Source organism: Salmo salar, chromosome ssa11 (genome assembly GCF_905237065.1).
Source record: "Salmo salar chromosome ssa11, Ssal_v3.1, whole genome shotgun sequence".
NCBI lineage: Eukaryota > Metazoa > Chordata > Actinopteri > Salmoniformes > Salmonidae > Salmo > Salmo salar.
In genome coordinates this window covers 5,112,415-5,136,769 of record NC_059452.1, presented here as the reverse complement: position 1 = coordinate 5,136,769, position 24,355 = coordinate 5,112,415, and the positions used below count along the sequence as shown (strand labels likewise).

Below are 24,355 nucleotides of genomic sequence, written 5' to 3'. Positions count from 1 at the left end.
CGATCTATAAATTATGTATCTGTAATCTAGCATGGGTAGGATGGTCATCTGAAGCAGTGTTAGTTTGGCAGCTGGGGTGAAAGAAGAGCGATTACAATAGAGGAAACCAAGTATAGATTTAACTTTAGCCTGCAGCTTTGATATGTGCTGAGAGAAGGACAGTGCACGGTCTAGACATACTCCCAAGTACTTTTATAAGGTGACTACCTCTAGCTCTAACCCTCAGAGATACTAATAACACCTGTGGGAGGAGGGGCATTCTTCTTACCAAACCACATGACCTTTGTTTTAGAGGTGTTCAGAACAAGGTTAAGGGTAGAGAAAGCTTGTTGGACACGAAGAAAACGTTTTTGTAGAGCACAAAATCCAGGGAGGGGCCAGCTGAGTATAAGACTGTACCATCAGCATATAAATGGATGAGAGAGCTTCCTACTGCCTGAGCTATGTTATTGTTGTAAATTGAGAAGAGCTTGGGGCCTAGGATTGAGCCTTGGGGTACTCCCTTGGAGACAGGCAGTGGTTGAGACAGAAGATTTTCTGACTTTATACACTGTGCTGTTTGAGAGAGGTATTTAGCAAACCAGGCCAAAGACCCTCAGACACACTAATACTCCTTAGCCGGCCCACAAGAATGGAATGGTCCACCGTATCAAAAGCTTTGGCCAAGTCAATAAAAATAGCAGCACAATATTGCTTAGAATCAAGGCCAACGTAGACATCATTGAGGACCTTTAAGGTTGCAGTGACACATCTGTAACCTGAGCGGAAACCAGATTGCATACCGGAGAGAATACTATAGACATCAAGAAACCAGTCAGTTGATTATTGACAAGTTTTTCCAACACTTTTGATAAACAGGGCAAAATATAAATAGTAAAGTAATGTACAGATACCCCCCACACACACTTATCAATAGTATTCCATACATAAGTTAAGGCCATGCAAACTGAGTGAGGTGAACATATACAGTACATAAACAGATGAATGTGCCATATATGTATGTGGTGGACACTTGATACGGTCAAACAATATTTGTGGTATGTCACAAAATAATGTTACGACCACACATAATATTAATTTCATATATCAATATTTTGCTAAGTCTTGCTAAGTGGATGGGCCTCTACAGAAGGTGTAAACAGTACAGCCAAATGGTAACTTGCATAGTAGCAATATCAGAAATGGTGTCAATATAAATAAAATAACATACAGTATGTACATGAACATTATCAATAACGATAGTGATAGACGAGTTAGTTATATGCATACAATCAGGGGTAAAGTGGCAGCAGGATAAAACATTTTATAGTAGCAGCAACCTATGGCGTGTGTGTTAGGAGAGAGTTATTTGAATAGAGGCACTGCAGATAGTGCTGATAACCGGTCCATCCGAACCACGCATGAAGAAGGGAATCTATAGTTGGAGAGCCTGTTTCTGTCCTGCCCTTGACTTTTGTGCAGGGCATGTGATGTCCATAGCCTCTTCGTCGCAAAACTCCCTGATCTTCTCAAAAAGATAAGTTTGTCTAGCTGTGTCCAGTCCAGGTGGTGCTTGTACATGCAGACCATATATGGGAGGAAGGATGTCAGCATTGCGCAGCAGCTGAAACCTGGTCCCGACAGTCTGAACGCTCCTTGGCGACAATACCAGGTTCCAGAGCCTCGAAGCTGTAAAACAGGGAATAAAACAAGAAATTACAACCCTGCACAACATCAATTCAGCTCCCAAGTTTAGATAAGAAGAATAACCTCATACAATGCAATGAAAATTATTTTCACCTGAAGTGCTGGTACTGCTTGATCTGTGTACTGCCATTCTTCTTGTATGACTGGTGGAGGAGAGTCCAGCGTGTTCTACTGATGCTGAAAGACAAATTCCAGATACAAATATTTTAGCACAGCTGGCTAGCTAACAACAAGCTTGAACTAGCAATACAGATTGTCATAGCTAGCTAAAGTTAACCAAATACGTTCAATGTTAGCTAGTTAGCTAGCTAACATTAGGCTATAACTAGCAATGCCCAATGGCATTCTGAGGAAACATCATTAATGTTACACACACGTCATACACAGAAGTTAATGTTAGCTAGCAAGCCAGCCATCAAAACCCAGCTAACGTTAGCAAGCTAACAGCAAGCTTTAACTTGGGGTCTTTTGTTTAGACATGTCACGTTAACGTTAGCAAGATAAAAAAGTAACTATAATCCCAATCCATAGAGTAACGTTACTAGTAATACAAACTGATTGTTATAGTTAGCTAAAGTTAACCAAATAGGTTCAATGTTAGCTAGCAAGCCAGCCATCAAACTTCAGCTGGCTAGCTAACAGCAAGCTTTAACTAGCAATACAAACCGATTGTCATAGCTAGCTAAAGTTAACCAAATAAGTTAAATGTTAGCTAGTAAGCTAGCTAATATTAGGCTATAACTAGCAATGCGAAATGACATTCTGAGATTGCATCACTAATGTTACACCCGTAAGTTAATGTTAGCTAGCAAGCCAGCCATCTAACCTCCACTAACGTTAGCTAGCTAACAGCAAGCTTTAACTTGGGGTCTTTTGTTTAGACATGTCATCGAACTCCAGCTGGCTAGCTAACAGCAAGCTTTCATTTTCAATGAAAACAATTTTCTGACAAAACTAGAAACTTATAATATCTGAAACTGTAGCTAGATACTTACCCGTAAACATGGATGAAAGCTTCATGGCAGACTGCAATCGTTTTTTATTAAATAAGACATCCTGTGTCGTTTGCGTTTAGTTTGCACAGCTGTCACGAGAATTTTCAATCCCAATGATAATAACTAACAATTGATAAGCTTTGACTAATCCCCAAGGTTTGTAAGACACTGGGTTAATAATAATTAGGCAAAGACTCAACTTATGCAAAAGGTTTGTACAGTTTATTCACGAGAACATTCTAAAGTCCATTATACAAAGACATTAATTTTATGCTCACTCCCTACTTACGCACATACCTCCACACAAACAGTAGATATCCTACACACATACATACACACGAACAGTAGGTGAGTTGTATTCCTCCCCGGAGTTCTCACCACTGTTAATCACTACCCAGTGCTGTCCGTTCCATTCCCCCGAGATTAGAGGAACCATGAGAGGTACTCCCTGTCCTATCATCTAGCCAGGTCGAGCCAAACACAGTCTCTATTGTTCTCGGTATTTTCTTGGGCACACACATACACACATACATTTCTCTTCCTCACGGGTCTCTACTAAACCTTATGGAACTTACGTTTAGTACTTTAATTATTCATTATATATGCTACATAAACTACTAATTACTAATTAGTTACGTTTCAGGGTGGGATTCTTTAATCATTAACTTTAAACATATAATTCCCTTATCAACAGCTTATTTGTCCTGTTGTTGTGTTCCACTGATTTCAAAACTCGGTCAACTTCTTCCATGAGAGAGTCAGCATGGCACGATACACTGACCTTTGTCGATAGCGCCTGATAAATTCAGGGCAGCAATGTTATTGAGAGCAGTAGCAACATATTTGCAGTTCTCTATGGCTAACGTTATGTCTTTCGAATTAACTGTAGTAGAAAGGATTATCTACGCATAACGAGCAGCTCATTTTATACAAGATGCTACACCGCTGAAACTCATCTCTCAGCATGACCAGCCCACTCATTATCTCAGCCAATCATGGCTAGCGGGAAGGTTCCTGACTTTTTCTTTGTCTAAACCAACTAGGCTCATAATTGAACAACTGTATTCGTATTTACAGATGGCATAAACGTTTGTTATTAAGGCACATTAAAGTTCACATGTTCGAGAAGGCATTTCTGACAAAAAAAACGCATGTTGATAAAAAAAATAACGTTCAAACGGCTCTCCTGTGAAGTTGTGATTTGCGACATACGCCTAGTTTCCTGAATCAGGTCACATATCTCACAGCTTTTCTATGGCCTAGAGTGAAATGCCTCAAATAAATATTTTTCCCCCTGTATGGGTAGAGATGAGACACGATATATTGTTCTTGATATGGTCTGTGCTCATAGGTGCAGTAGGTAACTGATTTATTTTATGGCTAAAGCAGGGCTGGGCATACTTTTGGCTTGAGGGCCACATCGGGATTTAGAAATTCAAATTCTTTTGGGACCAATTTGTTTGTTAAAATCAATTTGCGGGCCAGATAAAAAGCACATAGCTAACTTCTAGACATAGTTATGGGACCCCCCACATCTCTTAGGGCTGGTTTCTCGGACAAAGATTAAGCCTAGTCCCAGACAAAAAAGTTATTTCAATGGAGATTCTCCTTTGAGCATGCTTTTTAACCTAGGATTAGGCTTAATCTGTATGTAGGAAACCAGACCTCAGGCAAGGTTACTCATCACAAGAGGATAGTTCACCAAACCACCTCTGCTATACAAGCGTGTTCTCTAAGTGTATTGTTTTAGCATTTTCCTAACCTGGTTTCCTCTTCTCTCTGTCTCTTTCCAGGTGTGTTGGGCAGTGCGGAGTGTTCATGCGGGCGCAACCACTTCACATGTGCAGTGAGCGCTTTTGGGGAGTGTACATGTATCCCGGCCCAGTGGCAGTGTGACGGGGACAACGACTGTGGAGATCACAGTGACGAGGATGGGTGCAGTGAGTTACATCTAAATATCTCCATTTGTCTCTTTCTCTCTCGCTTGACGTCCGTTACTATATCGGGTACAATATCGAAATGTGCCAGAGAAGAAAAAGTAATTGGCGTATGTATGTGAGCCATCTCCATATTGTACCTTTATGTTTTGTTTGGTTGTATTTATATTTATTATGGATCCCCATTAGCTGCTCTCTTCCTGGGGTCCAGCAAAATTAAGGCAGTTTATACAATTTTAAAAACATTACAATACCTTCACAGATTTCACAACACACTGTGTGCCCTCAGGCCCTACTCCACCAGTACCACATATCTACAGTACTGTGTGTGTGTGTGTTTGTGTGTGTGTGTTTGTGTGTGTTTGTGTGTGTATGCAAGCATGTGTCTGTGCCATTGTTTGTGTTGCTTCACAGTCCCCACTGTTCCATAAGGTGTTTTTGTATCTTTTTTAAATCAAATTTTACTGCTTGCGTCAGTTACTTGATGTGGAATAGAGTTCCATGTAGTCATGGCTCTATGTAGTATTGTGTGCCTCCCATAGTCTGTTTTGGACTTGGGGACTGTGAAGATACCTCTTGTGGCATGTCTTGTGGGGTATGCATGGGTGTCCGAGCTGTGTGCCAGTCGTTTAGACAGACAGCTCAGTGCATTCAACATGTCAATAACTCTCGAAAATAAAATTAGTGATGAAGTCAATCTCTAATGCATATTATTAATATGAGCTCTCTGTGTACATCCAAGGGCCAGCCATGGTGCCCTGTTCTGAGCCAATTGCAATTTTCCTAAGTCCTTTTTTGTGACCAATCGACTGAACATTAGTCAAGGTGCGACAAAACTAGGGCCTGTAGGACCTGCCTTGTTGATAGTGTTGTTAAGAAGGCAGAACATCGCTTTAATATCGATGGACTTCTCCCCATCTTAGCTACTACTGCATCAATATGTTTTGACCATGACAGTTTACAATCTAGGTTACTCCAAGCAGTTTAGTCATCTCAACTAGCTCAATATCCACATTATTTCTTACAATATTTAGTTGAGGTTTATGGTTTAGTGAGTGTTTTGTTCCAAATACAATGCTTTTAGTTTTAGAAATATGGCTAACTTATTCCTTGCCACCCCCTCTGAAACTAACTGCAGCTCTTTGTTGAGTGTTGCAGTTGCTGTAGTAGCTGACATTTATAGCGTTGAGTCATCTGCATACATAGATACACTGGCTTTACTCAAAGTCAGTGGCATGTCGTTGGTAAAAATAGAAAAAAGCAAGGTGCCTAAACAGCTACCCTGGGGAATTCCTAATTCTAACTGGATTCTATTTGAGAGGCTTCTATTAAAGAACACCCTCTGTGTTCTGTTAGACAAGTAACTCACTGTCCACATTATAGCATGGGGTGTAAAGCCATAACACATATGTTTTTCCAGCAGCGGACTATGATCAATAATGTCAAAAGCTGCACTGAAGTCTAACAAGACAGCCCCCACAATTATTTTATCATCAATTTCTCTCAGCCAATCATAAATAATTTGTTTAAGTGCTGTGCTTGTTGAGTGTCATTGCCTAGAAGTAGGCTGAAATTCTGTTGTCAATTTGTTTACTGTAAAACACAAATTTTTTCCGGAAGGGTTGGTAACAGGCTGATTGGTCAGCTATTTGAGCCAGTAAAGGGGGCTTTACTCTTCTTGGGTAGCGGAATGACTTTAGCTTCCCTCCGGGCCTGAGGGCACACGCTCTCTAGTAGGCTTAAATTGAAGATGTGGCAAATAGGAGTGGCAATATTGTCTGCTATTATCCTGAGTAATTTTTCATCCAGATTGTCAGACCCTGGTGGCTTGTCATTGTTGATAGACAACAATAATTTATTCACCTCTTCCACACTGACTTCATCTGATTCAATGAATGAAGGAGCCAAGTTGGCTTTTTTCCTCAATTTCATTTAAGGTGCACCAAAGCTTTTCACTATTATTCTTTATATAATTTATCTTTGTTTCGTAGTGTAGTTTCTTTTTATTTAGTTTAGTCGCATGATTTCTTAACCTCCCTGGGCAAGGTGGGACGTTTGCACAGCCATTTTCAAAGCAAGCATATATGTCACAAAAACCAAAACCACAGCTAAATGCAGCACTAACCTTTGATCTTCATCAGATGACACTCCTAGGACATTATGTTATACAATACATGCATGTTTTGTTCAATCAAGTTCATATTTATATCAAAAAACAGCTTTTTACATTAGCATGTGATGTTCAGAAATAGCATACCCACCACAAACTTCCGGTGAATTTACTAAATTACTCACGATTAACGTTCACAAAATACATAACAATTATTTTAAGAATTACAGATACAGAACTCCTTTATGCAATCGCGGTGTCCGATTTTAAAATAGCTTTTCGGTGAAAGCACATTTTGCAATATTCTGAGTACATAGCCCAGCCATCACGGCTAGCTAATTTGACACCCACCAAGTTTGGCCCTCACCAAACTCAGATTTACTATAAGAAAAATTGGAATACCTTTGCTGTTCTTCGTCAGAATGCACTCCCAGGACTTCTACTTCAATAACAAATGTTGTTTTGGTTCCAAATATTCCATAGTTGTATCCAAATAGCTCCGTTTTGTTCGTGCGTTCCAATCACTATCTGAAGGGTGAAGTGCCGGCGCATTTCGTGACTAAAAAATTCAAAATATTCCATTACCGTAATTCGAAGCATGTCGAAAGCTGTTTAAAATCAATTAATATGCTATTTTTCTTGTAAAATAGCGATAATATTCCAACCGCGCGACGTTGTATTCGTTCAAACACTGAAAGAAAAAAATAGAGTCGTCTCGTGCACTCGCGCCTCAGTGTCATTGTTCTCAGTAGGACCACTCACAAAAACCCCTGCTGTTTTTCGCCCAGAGACTGGAGAGCTCTCATTCCACTTTCTGGCACCTTCCTAGAGCCAATGAAAGCCTTAGAAAATGTCACTTTACAGCAGAGATGCTGTATTTTTGATAGAGATGCCCTAGAAGGAGAACAAATTGTCAGACAGGGCACTTCCTGTATAGAATCTTCTCAGGTTTTGGCCTGCCATATGAGTTCTGTTATACTCAGAGACACCATTCAAACATTTTTAGAAACTTTAGAGTGTTTTCTATCCAAATCTACTAATTATATGCATATTCTAGTTTCTGGGCAGGAATAGTAACCAGATTAAATCGGGTATGTTTTTTATCCGGACAGTGTGGTTCGATTAACGAGATTCTTGTCTTTAAAATGCTGTAAAATAGTCATATGTTTGAGAAATTGAAGTAATAGCATTTCTAAGGTATTTGAAAATCGCGCCACGGGATTCAACTGGCTGTTGCGTAGGTGGGACGAATTCGTCCCGCCTAGCCCAGAGAGGTTAATCTAACCACACTGTCCGATTTCAAAAAGGCTTTACAACGAAAGCAAAACATTAGATTATGTCAGCAGAGTACCCAGCCAGAAATAATCAGACACCCATTTTTCAAGCTAGCATATAATGTCACAAAAACCCAGAAGACAGCTAAATGCAGCACAACCTTTGATGATCTTCGTCAGATGACACACCTAGGACATTATGTTATACAATACATGCATGTTTTGTTCAATCAAGTTCATATTTATATCAAAAAACAGCTTTTTACATTAGCATGTGACGTTCAGAACTAGCATACCCCCCGCAAACTTCCGGCGAATTCACTAACAATTTACTAAATTACTCACGATAAACGTTCACAAAAAGCATAACAATTATTTTAAGAATTATAGATACAGAACTCCTCTATGCACTCGATATGTTCGATTTTAAAATAGCTTTTCGGTGAAAGCACATTTTGCAATATTCTAAGTAGATAGCCCGGCATCACAGGGCTAGCTATTTAGACACCCAGCAAGTTTAGCCTTCACCAAAATCAGATTTACTATTAGAAAAGTTTGATTACCTTTCCTGTTCTTCGTCAGAATGCACTCCCAGGACTTCTACTTCAATAACAAATGTTGGTTTGGTCCAAAATAATCCATAGTTATGTTCCAACAGCGGCGTTTTGTTCGTGCGTTCAGGACACTATCCGAATGGTAAATAAGGGTCACGCGCACGGCGCATTTCGTGACAAAAGATTTCAAAATATTTCATTACCGTACTTCGAAGCATGTCAACCGCTGTTTAAAATCAATTTTTATGCAATTTTTCTCGTAAAAAAGCCATAATATTCCGACCGGGAATCTGCAATTAGGTAAACAGCCGAAAGAAAATACAGCATGGGGTCGACTCGGGCAGGCGCCTAATTCCTTTGTCCTCTGATCGGCCACTTGGCAAAGGCGATTATGTGTTTCAGCCTGGGGCTGCCTCGACATCGTTCAGCTTTTTCCCGGGCTCTGAGAGCCTATTGGAGCTGTAGGAAGTGTCACGTTACAGCTAAGATCCTGACTCTTCAATAAACAGAGGCAAGAACAACAACACCTTGTCAGACAGGGCACTTCCTGCATGAAATCTTCTCAGGTGTTTGCCTGCCATATGAGTTCTGTTATACTCACAGACACCATTCAAACAGTTTTAGAAACTTTAGGGTGTTTTCTATCCAAAGCCAATAATTATATGCATATTCTAGTTACTGGGCAGGAGTAGTAACCAGATTAAATCGGGTACGTTTTTTATCCGGCCATGTAAATACTGCCCCCTAGCCCTAACAGGTTAATGCTTTACTGGGAAGCTTGTCTGAGGTAGACTTACTCATGTTATTTACATTGGAGCTGATAGTGCAGGGTGAGCTGCATAAAGTGGTGTTCCTACTATTGCACACCACCTCAGTGCTGGTTTAACTCTGGTTTATAGGCTCATGATTACTGCTTACAGTAGCTGTAGGATAAACAGATGTATTCGGTGCAATGTGTGTGCATGTGTCCAATAGACGAGTCTTATAGTTTGATAGGGATGGCGCCGGAGGAGATGGCTGCCGTTTTACGTGCTCCTAACCAATTGTGCGTGTTTTTTCACGTTATTTGTAACTTATTTTGTACATAATGTTTCTGCCACTGTCTCTTATGACTGAAAAGAGCTTCTGGATATCAGGACAGCAATTACACACCTCGTACTGAACAAAGATTTTTTATTTAACGAGTCGGACGCGAAGGATTTACTTCAGAACCCGTCATTCGCATGAAGAAGAGACGGAGATATCGGGGATGTAGGTCGAGTGAGTAATCCCCCTCTACCATTAGTCCTATTAGCCAACATGCAATGATTGGATAACATAATGGATGAGCTCTGATCAAGACTATCCTACCAACGGGACATTAAAAACTGTAATATCTTATGTTTCACCGAGTCGTGGCTGAACGTCGACATGGATAACATACAGCTGGATGGGTGTTTCGGTCCATCGGCAAGATAGAACAGCTGCCTCCGGGTAAGACAAGGGGTGGCAATCTGTGTCTATTTGTAAATAACAGCTGGTGCACGAAATCTCATTTGAAGTAAGTCTCAAGGTTTTTCTCCCCTGTAGACCAGCTTATCATGAGTTTATGTATATTTTTTCTAGCTGTCTATTTACCACCACAAGCCGATGCTGGAACGAAGACCACACTCAATGAGCTGTATAACAAGAAAATGCTCATCCAGAGGTGGCACTCCTAGTGGCCGGGGACTTTAACCCTTTCACACGTACCATCACACGGGGTGTGATCGTTCTACAGTGGTCCCTGAAGCGTACGATCACACCCCGTGTGATTAGAACACTCATTTCAAATGACGCAACAATCAGCATTTGAGCTGGCCACACTTTTTTCAGAAATTATTTACACAAACAGTCCTTACAAAGTTATGTCCAGAATGTGAGCAGTTTATTTTTGGATGCAATGTTCAGATATTCACAGAAGTATCTATAGCATAACACAATCATCCTAACTGGAAAAATGTAGGCTACATTTGTCCTAGCGCTAACTGAGGAAAGATTGATGCAACACAAGCGGTCATATTTTCTAACTCTCGGCTGACGTAAACTATACCATGAATTAGCTAATAGCAATTACTATGTATAATTAATCACATCACGAGTGAGCTCACCATTGATCGAAATAATTAGGTAAAACACTTTCTAGAAATTGAAAGTAATCCGTCGATTATTTTCAGCACGCTGCCATGCATTTTTTCCTCACAGAAACCGAAGATAATAAGAGAAGACAAGATGAGTTTGGTCTGTTTACAGTATGCATGTTGAAGGGGTGTGTCATCTACTGTCGTTCACATCCCACCATTCATTTGCAGAAGTCCTCAAAAAATGAGTGAACTCTTACTCACCTCATTTTGTTATAACATCTTTGGTCAAACGGATGATTACATGAAACCCAGAATGCATTGTATGTCAACAAACATGGCTCCATACACATAGCTGGAATTAGCTTAGCTCATCATAATGAGTACAACCTTCAAAACATTATTTTACACCCATTACAATTTATGCAAAAATCGGAATGCATGATTTATCACGGGTAATTGAAAAACGTCAATAAAATACTAAATATATCAATAATACCACACAAAACATTTTCTGATAGTGATTTATTGATACAAATGGCGCGTGCAGGCAGTCAATCACGGTAACCTCTCACTCCCACTCTGAGCCATTCAGTGTTGTTGTTCATGTAACAATCACATCCTGGAATGGAGAGAACGTTCGAACATCACGTGCATAAAAAAACTCACGCTGAGGCGACCGTTAGAGATATTTGGAACTCACGCGTGAAAGGGTTAATGCAGGTAAACTTAAATCTGTTTTACCTCATTTCTACAAGCATATTAAATGTGCCAGAGGAAAAAAAACTCTACATCACCTTTACTCCACACACAGAGAAGCGTACAAAGCTCACCCTCCATTTGGCAAATCTGACCATAACTCTATTCTCCTGATTCCTGCTTACAAGCAAAAACTAAAGCAGGAAGTACCAGGGACTCGCTCAATAAGGAAGTGGTCAGATGACGCAGATGCTAAGCTACAGGACTGTTTTGCTAGCACAGACTGGAATATGTTCCGAGATTCTTCCAATGGCATTGAGGAGTACACCATATTAGTCACTGGCTTCATCAATAAGTGCATCGATTACGTCGTTCCCACAGTGAACGTATGTATACACCTCAACCTGAAGCTATGGATTACAGGCAACATCCGCACTGAGCTAAAGGATAGAGGCTGCCGCTTTCAAGGAGTGTGACTCTAACCCGGACGCTTATAAGAAATCTTGCTATTCCCTCTGATGAACCATCAAACAGTTAAAGCATCAATACAGGACTAAGATTGAATCGTACAACACCAGCTCCGACGCTCGTTGGTTGTGGCAGGGCTTGTAAACTATTATGGACTACAAAGGGAAGCACAGCTGTGAGCTGCCCGGTGACACGAGCCTACCAGACGAGCTAAATAACTTCTATGCTCGCTTCGAGGCAAGCAACACTGAGGCATGCATGAGAGCATCATCTGTTCCAGACGACTGTGTGATCAAGCTCTCCGTAGCCGATGTGAGTAAGACCTTTAAGCAGGTCAACAGTCACAAGGCCGCAGAGCCAGGTAGATTACCATGACGTGTACTCCGAGCATGTGCTGAACAACTGGCAAGTGTCTTCACTGACATTTTCAACCTGTCCCTGACCGAGTCTGTAATGTTTCAAGCAGTGCCCAAGAACACCAAGGTAACCAGCCTAAATGACTACTGACCCGTAGCACTCACTTCTGTTGCCATAAGGTGCTTTGAAAGGCTGGTCACATCAACACCATTATCCCAGAAACCCTAGACCCACTCCAATTTGCATACTGCCCCAACAGATCCACAGATGATGCAATCTCTATTGCACTACACACTGTCCTTGCCCATCTGGACAAAAGGAACACGTTATGTTGGCTGACAATTTGTTAGCTACTCTGTCCTTACGAAACACATACAGTGGGGCAAAAAAGTATTTAGTCAGCCACCAATTGTGCAAGTTCTCCCACTTAAAAAGATGAGAGAGGCCTGTAATTTTCATCATAGGTACACTTCAACTATGACAGACAAAATGAGAAAAAAAATCCAAAAAATCACATTGTAGGATTTTTTATGAATTTATTTGCAAATTATGGTGGAAAATAAGTATTTGGCCCCAAAAAATGTACAAAATGTACAATTGAGAGGAATATGTTAGATAATACCAGGTGTATCAAACTCCATTATTTGAATGATGCTGTTTCTGCATGTATGTATTACATCAATTATTACTTATTATAACTATGCAATGATTTAAGTAAAGGCTGATTTATAATTCATATATACAGAATAAAAAAACAGTACATCCTGCTGGAGTGTGTCAGCAGTTCCTGCAAGAGGAAGGCATTGATTCTATGGACTGGCCCGCCTGTTCCCCAGACCTGAATCCAATTGAGCACATCTGGGACATCATGTCTCGCTCCATCCACCAACGCCACGTTGCACCACAGACTGTCCAGGAGTTGGCGGATGCTTTAGTCCAGGTCTGGGAGGAGATCCCTCAGGAGACCATCCGCCACCTCATCAGGAGCATGCCCAGGCGTTGTAGGGAGGTGGCCACACACACTCCTGAGCCTCATTTTGACTTGTTTTAAGGACATTACATCAAAGTTGGATCAGCCTGTAGTGTGGTTTTCCACTTTAATTTTGAGTGTGACTCCAAATCCAGACCTCCATGGGTTGATAAATTGGATTTTCATTGATTATTTTTGTGTGATTTTGTTGTCAGCACATTCAACTATGTAAAGAAAAAAGTCTTTAATAAGATAATGTCATTCATTCAGATCTAGGATGTGTTATTTTAGTGTTCCCTTAATTTTTTTGAGCAGTGTGTGTATATATATATATATATATATAGGAGGTCATTTTGCAGGGCTGTGGCAGTGCTCCTCCTGCTCCTCCTTGCACAAAGGCGGAGGTAGCGGTCCTGCTGCTGGGTTGTTGCCCTCCTACGGCCTCCTCCACGTCTTCTGATGTACTGGCCTGTCTCCTGGTAGCGCCTCCATGCTCTGGGCACTACGCTGACAGACACAGCAAACCTTCTTGCCACAGCTCGCATTGATGTGCCATCCTGGATGAGCTGCACTAACTGAGCCACTTGTGTGGGTTGTAGACTCTGTCTTATGCTACCACTAGAGTGTAAGCACCGCCAGCATTCAAAAGTGACCAAAACATCAGCCAGTCCTTTATTGGGGGTGTCTTGCTAATTGCCTATAATTTCCACCTGTTGTCTATTCCATTTGCACAACAGCATGTGAAATGTATTGTCAATCAGTGTTGCTTCCTTAGTGGACAGTTTGATTTCACAGAAGTGTGATTGACTTGGAGTTACATTGTGTTGTTTAAGTGTTCCCTTTATTTTTTTGAGCAGTGTATTTTATTAATGACAGTATAAAGATGCCATTATTGGCTACATTGTTTTAGTTTGAACATGCAGACTGGCACTAAGAACACTAAATATTTTGAAGATGATTTTGTTTTCAGATAACATAAAATGAGCGGGAAAAAGGCCATTCTTGAACATGGGGTGAGACATCGTTACTTATTTGTAAATAAAGCCAGTTTGTTATTTAGAATTATTTATTTCTGTTTTTAGAGGGAGAAAAACCAAAATCCTACAGACTGGGTCTCCCAGTCGAGGCCGGCACAGGTATTGAACCAGCATCTGTAACAACACAGCTTGCACTGCTATGGAGTGTCTTAGACCATTCACCACTCAGGCGCACTACAGCGTGACTGGTCGGGAGTGGCCTACAGTACTGAAGTAAGAGCAAAATAATCCTAACAAAATAAATAATAAAAGCCTTAGTGTAACAACAGTTTTAGTAAGTTATACTGAGGTCTTGCACAATTATCAGTTTCTATTTAGATTTATGTCGCCAATTCATTGTCAGTTAGAGACACAGTAGGACACAAAAGCATAATCATTGCTCTAACTCCCCCTTGCGCTGGTCTGGAGCAATGAAGTGGTGCCGCAGGGTACAGTACTAAACCACAAATTACCTCTAAGTCCCGCGGCGTAAACTAGCAACATTTAAAAGAGAAACCACTGTATCTGTAGCATTCCAAACTCACCTTAATAAAGTAGGTGCTGAAGTTTGTCTTTCACAAACATATAGGGTAAGATATGTCCCTGTCCAGAAACAACTCCTAGGCATGTGTAGATATGAATTAAATAGATTTGTATATACGCAATATGGAAATAATGCATAAAAAATACAACTAAAATGCTACAACCACATTGCTTACATTTTCCCATTATCCATATGAATTGCCCAAGGAAGTAAGGGCTATGGGTTGTTTCTGGACATGCCAATAATTACAGTACCAGTCAAAGGTTTTCTATGTTGTAGAATAATAGTGAAGACATCAAAACTATGAAATAGCACATATGGAATCATGTTGTAACCAAAAAAGTGTTGAAATGAAAATATATTTTATATTTGAGATTCTTCAAAGTAACCACCCTTTGCCTTGATGACAGTTTGCACACTCTTGGCATTCTCTCAACCAGCTTCACCTGGAATGATTTTCCAACAGTCTTGAAGGAGTTCCCACATATGCTGAGCACTTGTTTGCTACTTTTTCTTCACTCTGTTGTTTTATTGTTTTTCAAAAAATCTGAGAATTTTATTTTTGGTGTAGTAACCCTTTACTTCAGGTGTGCACCAATCAGAGTGTTGTGTTTGGCTAGTGGTGTTTCAGTAGCGCACTTGTGATGGAGTTTTCAAAACAAGTGGCCACTGGATTGATGCAAATAATCATGATTCTTATGCCACTTCCAGCATTTCTCTCATGTTCTCAGGCTTTCAAATCAGCTTTCTTTCATTGACCAATAGCCAAAGGCACAACAGTAATTTTAGCAACCCATGCTAGTTGTTGCATATTTAGATCTCCCCTCTTTCAGAATTTCTACGGGATATTTTCATCTCTCACATGAAACCGCTCGCATTTGTGTGGTGCACTTGAGAACTGTGTTTTACTGCTAATTGCATTTAGTAACATTTAGAAACTGACAAATAGAATAGGTAAACTTTTCTGCAATGGGGGATGGTAGATTGATATAAGCTAGTGATTCTGCTGTTCATTACTCATCTTGTTGGCTGAGGAAAAGAAAATGTGGACAGTTCTTCTAACATCTTCAAAGTGCACCTCGGAATTCGATAAAGGACTCATGTCGTTACATCTCCGATGTGTCTGTCTTCACTTGTATTTCGGACCTGCGAGAAGGACCCGATCACATGACGGGCATTGGTTAATAAGAATTTAGATATCTGAGAGAGCCATGTGAGTGAGAGATTCTGCTGAGCATGACGGCTGGAACAAGGGAATTTTAATGATTATATTCAGCCCAAGGGCACAATGGCCACAAGTGAATACAGACACATACATGCATGCATGCATGCATGCATGTATGTATGTATGTATGTATGTATGTATGCATGTATGTATGTATGTATGTATGTATGTATGTATGTATGTATGTATGTATGTATGTATGTATGTATAATTACAAATACACAGTCATGGGAAGCAAACATAAAACATCACAAATCACCCAGAAAAACAGTTACATTCCTCCTCAAATAAGTCCCCAATCAATACTTTAACCTGTTATGGCTAGGGGGCAGTATTTTCACGGCTGGATAAAAAATGTACCCGATTTAATCTGGTTACTACTCCTGCCCAGTAACTAGAATATGCATATAATTATTGGCTTTGGATAGAAAACACTCCAAAGTTTCTAAAACTGTTTGAATGGTGTCTGTGAGTATAACAGAACTCAAATGGCAGGTCAAAACCTGAGAGATTCCTTTACAGGAAGTGGCCTGTCTGACCATTTCTTGAACTTCTTTGCCATCTCTATCTTTTACAAAGGATCTCTGCTCTAACGTGACACTTCCTACGTCTTCCATAGGCTCTCAGAGCCCGGGAAAAAACAGAATGTCGTCATCCCAGCCCCAGGCTGAAACACATTATCGCCTTTGTCAAGTGGCCGATCAAGGGACTGTGGGCTTAGGCGCGTGCCCTGCTCCCCCCCGTCTTTGTGATTTTTCCTCTGTTTGCCGAAAAGGAGATTCCCGGTCGGAATATTATCGCTTTTTTACGAGATAAATTGCATAAAAATTGATTTTAAACAGCGGTTGACATGCTTCGAAGTACGGTAATGGAATATTTAGAATTTTTTTGTCACGAATTGCGCCATGCGCACGACCCTGATTTACCATTTCGGATAGTGTCTGGGACCCACGAACAAAACGCCGCTATTCGGATATAACGATGGATTATTTGGGACCAAACCAACATTTGTTATTGAAGTAGCAGTCCTGGGAGTGCATTCTGACGAAGACAACAAAGGTAATAACATTTTTGTTATAGTAAATCTGATTTTGGTGAAGGCTAAACTTGTCGGGTGTCTAAATAGCTAGCCCGTGATGGCTGGGATATGTACTTAGAATATTGAAAAATGTGCTTTCACCAAAAAGCTATTTTAAAATCGGACATATCGAGTGCATAGAGGAGTTCTGTATCTATAATTCTTAAAATAATTGTTATGCTTTTTGTGAACGTTTATCGTGAGTAATTTAGTAAATTGTTAGCAAATTCCCCGGAAGTTTGCGGGGGGTATGCTAGTTCTGAACGTCACATGCTAATGTAAAAAGCTGTTTTTTGATATAAATATGAACTTGATTGAACAAAACATGCATGTATTGTATAACATAATGTCCAATGGTTGTCATCTGATGAAGATCATCAAAGGTTAGTGCTGCATTTAGCTGTCTTCTGGGTTTTTGTGACATTATATGCTAGCTTGAAAAATGGGTGTCTGATTATTTCTGGCTGGGTACTCTGTTTTACACCATTTTAAAGACAAGACTCTCCTTTATCTAACCACACTGTCCGATTTCAAAAAGGCTTTACAACGAAAGCAAAACATTAGATTATGTCAGCAGAGTACCCAGCCAGAAATAATCAGACACCCATTTTTCAAGCTAGCATATAATGTCACATAAACACAAACCACAGCTAAATGTAGCACTAACCTTTGATGATCTTCATCAGATGACAACCCTAGGACATTATGTTGCAGGCAGCAGAACGTTCTCCACGGTGTCTCCAGACTCTGTCACGTCTATCACATGTGCTTAGTGTGAACCTGCTTTCATCTGTGAAGAGCACAGGGCGCTGTGGCGAATTTGCCAATCTTGGTGTTCTCTGGCAAATGCCAAACGTCCTGCACGGTGTTGGGCTGTAAGCACAACCCCCACCTGTGGATGTCGGGCCCTCATACCACCCTCATGGAGTCTGTTTCTGACCGTTTGAGTAGACACATGCACATTTGTGGCCTGCTGGAGGTCATTTTGCAGGGCTCTGGCAGTGCTCCTCCTGCTCCTCCTTGTACAAAGGCGGAGGTAGCGGTCCTGCTGCTGGGTTGTTGCCCTCCTACGGCTTCCTCCACGTCTCCTGATGTACTGGCCTGTCTCCTGGTAGCGCCTCCATGCTCTGGACACTACACTGACAGACACAGCAAACCTTCTTGCCACAGCTCGCATTGATGTGCCATCCTGGATGAGCTGCATTACTTGAGCCACTTGTGTGGGTTGTAGACTCCGTCTCATGCTACCACTAGAGTGAAAGCACCGCCAGCATTCAAAAGTGACCAAAACATCAGCCAGGAAGCATAGGAACTGAGAAGTGGTCTGTGGTCACCACCTGCAGAACCACTCCTTTATTGGGGGTGTCTTGCTAATTGCCTAGAATTTCCACCTGTTTTCTATTCCATTTGCACAGCAGCATGTGAAATGTATTGTCAATCAGTGTTGCTTCCTAAGTGGACAGTTTGATTTCACAGAAGTGTGATTGACTTGGAGTTACATTGTGTTGTTTAAGTGTTCCCTTTATTTTTTTGAGCAGTGTATTTTGTCTTGCCCATTCACCCTCTGAATGGCACACATACACAATCCATGACTCAATTGTTTTAAAAAACCTTCTTTAACCTCCCCTTCATCTACACTGATTGAATTCGATTTACAGGTGTCATCAATAAGGGATCATAGCTTTCATCAGGATTCACCTGGTTAGTCTATGTCATGGAAAGAGCAGGTGTTCTTAATGTTTTATACACTCAGTTTAGGTGTACACACAATTACCCACACTCCTCATGGGTCTCCATTCTAGTAGCACTTAAATCACACTGTGCTACTTCAAAGCGTATTGAGCATGTCAGCTCGATAGCATTGTAGGCTTTTTTACCGTAATGGGGCTGAGAAGGCCAAGAAAGAGCCTATCTGATGGGCCTCACTGCTGCCTCTGTTGCCAAGACAAACTATATTTGCTGCACCACTGCTCTCTGCTGATGGTATGAAATGATGTGCTGGGTCGGAGCCATGCCAAGAATCAGATAAGCCACCTCTGTCGGTATAGGTTATGAAAGGAAAACACAAAGCGAGAGATAGAGGGGGTTTGTGTGTGCGTGTGTGTGTGTGTGTGTGTGTGTGTGTGTGTGAGAGAGAGAGTGAGAAAGAGAGCACAAGAGAGAGAGAAATGGTTATCAAGAAAGAGAGTTGGAGAGAGAGGGCTTGTGTATGTGAGACAGAGAAAGCGAGAGGGGGAGTTAAAAAAAATGTATTTATTGAATGTTTAAAACATACAATATACTTTCAGTGAAGCCGCTCAACAACTACATCACATTAGTCATCTAACAGACTCCAATCCAGAGCGACACACAGAAGCAACCAGGGTCAACGCCCTGCTCAAGGGCACGTCGACAGATCTCCCACAAGGTCAAAAAACAGGGACCTGAACCAGCGATTCATCAGCCACCGGCCCAAGCTCCCAACCGCCAGCCCTCCAAGATCCTCCCAAGAGCTGCCCCTCAACCATCCAAGACTCCCCAACAGCCCCCCCCCCCGAGATTAAAAAATAAATAATAATAATTACAAAAACGAATTCCATTCCCAACTCCCAAGACCTCCCCCCCATGCACCAACAACAAAATGAACAAAAGAGAAAAAAGAGAAAGACAAAGGAAAATAGAAAACAACAATGGAAAAAAGCAACAAAGACAATAAAATCATAACAGGAAGGCCAACTGAATATGTTTGAGTGCATGTATGGCATTAGTTATCTGTGTGTGTGTCCGTGTATGTGCACATACATGGACATCAGCCTCAGGCAAACCGGCATTAGCCTCAGGCAAACCGGCATTAGCTGTAAAAACACTGCCCCTCAGTGTCATTCAAACTTACTTTTTGTTATGTTTTATTTTGACTTAATTTTTTATACTTTTATCTTTGACCATCATTCTATCCCCCACCCAGCAACTGAACTCCCACGTGTCTCCAATTCCACGTCCCAACCCTCAGCTTCCCTCACCTATCTCTACTGACCACCACCCTCTTCGGATTTCTACGCACCATATATCTTTCAACTATGCTGTGATGTTTAACATGCAATTTCAATCTATCTAAATGAATAGAATCCACAGATTGCGAGTTGAAGATAAATACTTTTACTAAGAGTATTAGTATATTTGTAATTGACTGACCCGGTCTCTCCAGATCTCCTAACAGTACTATTTCTAGGGTCAATTTTAGATCAGTGTTGTGCGTTTTCAGCCATTCCTGAACCTGAGGCCATAGACAGGCTACCTGATGGCAATACCAAAATAAATGGTCTATTGATTTTGTGTCCTCACAACAAAATCTGCAGAGCTTCGATGATTTAATGCCCCAAATTTCAATATTTTGTTGGTGGTAAGAATTCTATATAATAATTTTAGCTGAAAGCACGAAGTCTTGAATCTTGCTTCGTTTTATATACTGTATCAACTCCTACTCCATGTAATCGGTACATCAAAATCTCTTCCCAAATATTTTGCAATTTGTATGGCACAGCTGTCAACATCCTGATCCTCAGTTGAAACTGGTATACTTTCCTATTTGTGCTATTTTTATTCCTCTGCCAGTTTTGATCCTTTATATTGGGCAGACAGACCAGTTCCCTACCTCCTCCCGCTGCCAGCTGCCTCCTCCATTTTTGGGGTAATGCTGTAATCAATTGGTCGTACTCTTGGATTGAGCAGACCTTCCCATACAATTCTGATCTACCATTCCAATTTACAATATAATTTCAAAATAAAATACCCATTTCAATCATCTTTCCCATAAATACAGGTATTTTACCAACCAGCACATTTATGTTCAGCCATAATATTTGTTGTAATATTTGTTCTATCCTTTCAGGGGGAGGAAATTTAAATTGTAGCCAGCTCTGTAATGCTTGTTTGAAAAAGTGAGAATTTGAAAAAAGTATAATTTTCAATTATTCGAAAATGAGACATGGCAATCTGCCACAAAGGCAAAAATGACATTTTTAAACAATGGATGAGCTTTTCTTAGTAATCTACTTGAGAACCATTTAGGGTTCAAGTAAAACTTGAATAATTTAAGCTTTTTGAGAGAGGTTTTGTGGTTTTATATTTAATAATTTCAACCCACACAATTCATATTCGTTATATAGATAGGCAGGCTTTATTTTTTCTGGTTTAGCATCCCAGATAAAGCCAAACATTTTTGCTCATATGATTTGAAAAAAGAATCATCAGGAGTATGCAGCGCCAGAAGTAAGTGAGTAAACTGAGATATGACTAAGGAGTTAATCAGGGCAATTTTTCCATAAATAGACAGGTATTTACCTCTCCATGGTTGCAGGATCTATTGAAATTCATTGTGGGAGCTCATTTATATCTTTTGTGGTATGAATACCAAGTATGCCAGCTTCACTGAGAGAGTTTGTTTGAGGAAGAGAGAGAGCAAGTCGGAGGCAAAGAAACTGTCCCTGCAGGTATGCTGAAAGTTCTGAGGTGAGCCAGCAACCATAGATTACCTATAAACCTCTGCTAGAGTGAGTTCATGTTACAGATGTGCCATGTGTGTAAGTGTCCATTACATTTGCCAATACACAAAAGTCAATTATGTTCTCTCCGTACATAAAATAGGTACAGTGGGGGAAAAAAGTATTTGATCCCCTGCTGATTTTGTACGTTTGCCCACTGACAAAGAAAGGATCCGTCTATAATTTTAATGGTAGGTTTATTTGAACAGTGAGAGACAGAATAACAACAAAAATATCCAGAAAAACACATGTCAGAAATGTTATAAATTGATTTGCATTTTAATGAGGGAAATAAGTATTTGACCCCCTCTCAATGAGAAAGATTTCTGGCTCCCAGGTGTCTTTTATACAGGTAATGAGCTGAGATTAGTGCTCCTAACCGCAGCTTGTTACCTGTAAAAAAGACACCTGTCCACAGAAGCAATCAATCAATCAGATTCCAAACTCTCCACCATGGCCAGGACCAAAGAGCTCTCCAAGGATGTCAGGGACAAGATTGTAGACCTACACAAGGCTGAAATGGGCTACAAGACCATCGCCAAGCAGCTTGGTGAGAAGTTGACAACATTTGGTGTGATTATTTGCAAATGGAAGAAACACAAAAGAACTGTCAATATCCCTCGGCCTGGGGCTCCATGCAAGATCTCACCTCGTGGAGTTGCAATGCTCATGAGAACGGTGAGGAATCAGCCCAGAACTACACGGGAGGATCTTGTCAATGATCTCAAGGAAGCTGGGACCATAGTCAACAAGAAAACAATTTGTAACACACTACACCGTGAAGGACTGAAATCCTGCAGCACCCGCAAGGTCCCCCTGCTCAAGAATACATATACATGCCCGTCTGAAGTTTGCCAATGAACATCTGAATGACTCAGAGGACAACTGGTGAAATTGTTGTGGTCAGATGAGACCAAAATGGAGCTCTTTGACATCAACTCAACTCGCCGTGTTTGGAGGAGGAGGAATGCTGCCTATGACCCCAAGAACACCATCTCCACCGTCAAACATGGAGGTGGAAACATTATGCTTTGGGGGTGTTTTTTCTGCTAAGGGGACAGGACAACTTCACCGCATCAAAGGGACGATGGACGGGGCCATGTACCGTCAAATCTTGGGTGAGAACCTCCTTCCCTCAACCAGGGCATTGAAAATGGGCCGTGGATGGGTATTCCAGCATGACAATGACCCCAAACACACAGCCAAGGCAACAAAGGAGTGGCTCAAGAAGAAGCACATTAAGGTCCTGGAGTGGCCTTGCCAGTCTCCAGACCTTAATCCCATAGAAAATCTGTGGAGGGAGCTGAAGCTTCGAGTTGCCAAACGTCAGCCTCGAAACCTTAATGACTTGGAGAATATCTGCAAAGAGGAGTGGGACAAAATCCCTCCTGAGATGTGCGCAAACCTGGTGGCCAACTACAAGAAACGTCTGACCTCTGTGATTGCCAACAAGGGTTTTGCCACCAAGTACTAAGTCATGTTTTGCAGAGGGGTCAAATACTTATTTCCCTCATTAAAATGCAAATCATTTCATAACATTTTTGACATGCGTTTTTCTGGATTTTTTTGTTGTTATTCTGTCTCTCACTGTTCAAATAAACCTACTATTAAAATTATAGACTGATCATTTCTTTGTAAGTGGGCAAACGTACAAAATCAGCAGGGGATCAAATACTTTTTCTCCCACTGTATAGGTAAATAGTATATCAGTTACAGCCACATTTTCTTTAAGGCACATACAGTATATTGGTCCCATTAGGGCTACTTGATGTATCTCTGTTCCAGCAAAGGAGAGCCCATTAACTTTGTTCCTTGGAGCCACTTAAAACCTCCCACATTCATCTCCATAAAATGGGCCCCTCTTCCTTGGGAGAGAGGGAGAAAGAGAGACTCTTGTACACACCTTTCCTCTTTATCTACATTATTTCTCTCTCTCGCTCTCTCTCTCACACACACACACCATAAACCAAGTGGCCAGTGTGTTTGCACATGTGTGCGATAATGGTGATGGGAATGGCAGGTGTGTGGAAACACTGGTTGGAATGTGAGTTGGAATCCTGTGGCTCTGCCAGGAATAGCCTTGGGAAAGGCAAAGTCAGTGTGTGGGTTACACTCACACACACTGGGAGAGATGGTGAAGTTGAAGCACATTTTGCTTCTTAGACCATGGAGAGAGATGAGCAAATGTGGATTTGTGTGTATGTGTGCATGTGTGTGCGTGCTTGGAATGCAGTGGGATGACAGGAGCTGAGCTGAGTAGGCATCAAAGCATTAGGAGGAGACCTCATCAACTCCGAACTCATCCACCTGATACCACAACCAAGGTGTGTGTGTGTGTGTGTGTGTGTGTGTGTTAGATTTCTCAGCTGCTCGTGTGTGTGTGCAGTAATGTAGTGGTAAAAAATTGGTGCATAATCGTTGATTGTCATTCGCGTAGAGTAAAGTAACGCTCTATATACTTTCAAGCCTTATTTCTGCAAACCGTGGGTAAACGTTCATGGAAAATAAGAAAGTTGCGTAAGCACAGTTTGCGTGCATTTACCCTCCACTACAACTGTGTTTGTGTGTGATTGATCATATGCGTGTATGTTTGTGTGAGCACAAATGTTTTTTTACCTTAAGACGGCATTTCTTTGTTTAACTTGTGCTTGTGGGTGTCCTGCCTGCATACGTGTGTATTCACACTGCGCTCTCTGTCGCCCAGATCAGTTGAATTATTCAAAGATGTTACATTGAAAACTTTGAAAAGAGAATTCAGTGTTAGGTGCTAGCTCAAAGACTGTGCTAGACTGCTAATGCACAGAATCTCATGGTAGAAGTTGC

At 41.0% G+C, this 24,355-nt stretch overlaps 1 protein-coding gene across 1 annotated transcript in view; it reads left to right on the top strand.

Moving 5' to 3' along the window:
- The window catches only part of LOC106561901 (low-density lipoprotein receptor-related protein 4-like), a 281,986-nt gene that overhangs the window by 145,479 nt on the left and 112,152 nt on the right, over nucleotides 1-24,355 (top strand). Inside the window, 1 exon segment of the mRNA XM_014126232.2 lies at nucleotides 4,475-4,621. Within this exon segment, the coding sequence (XP_013981707.2) occupies nucleotides 4,475-4,621 (147 nt within the window).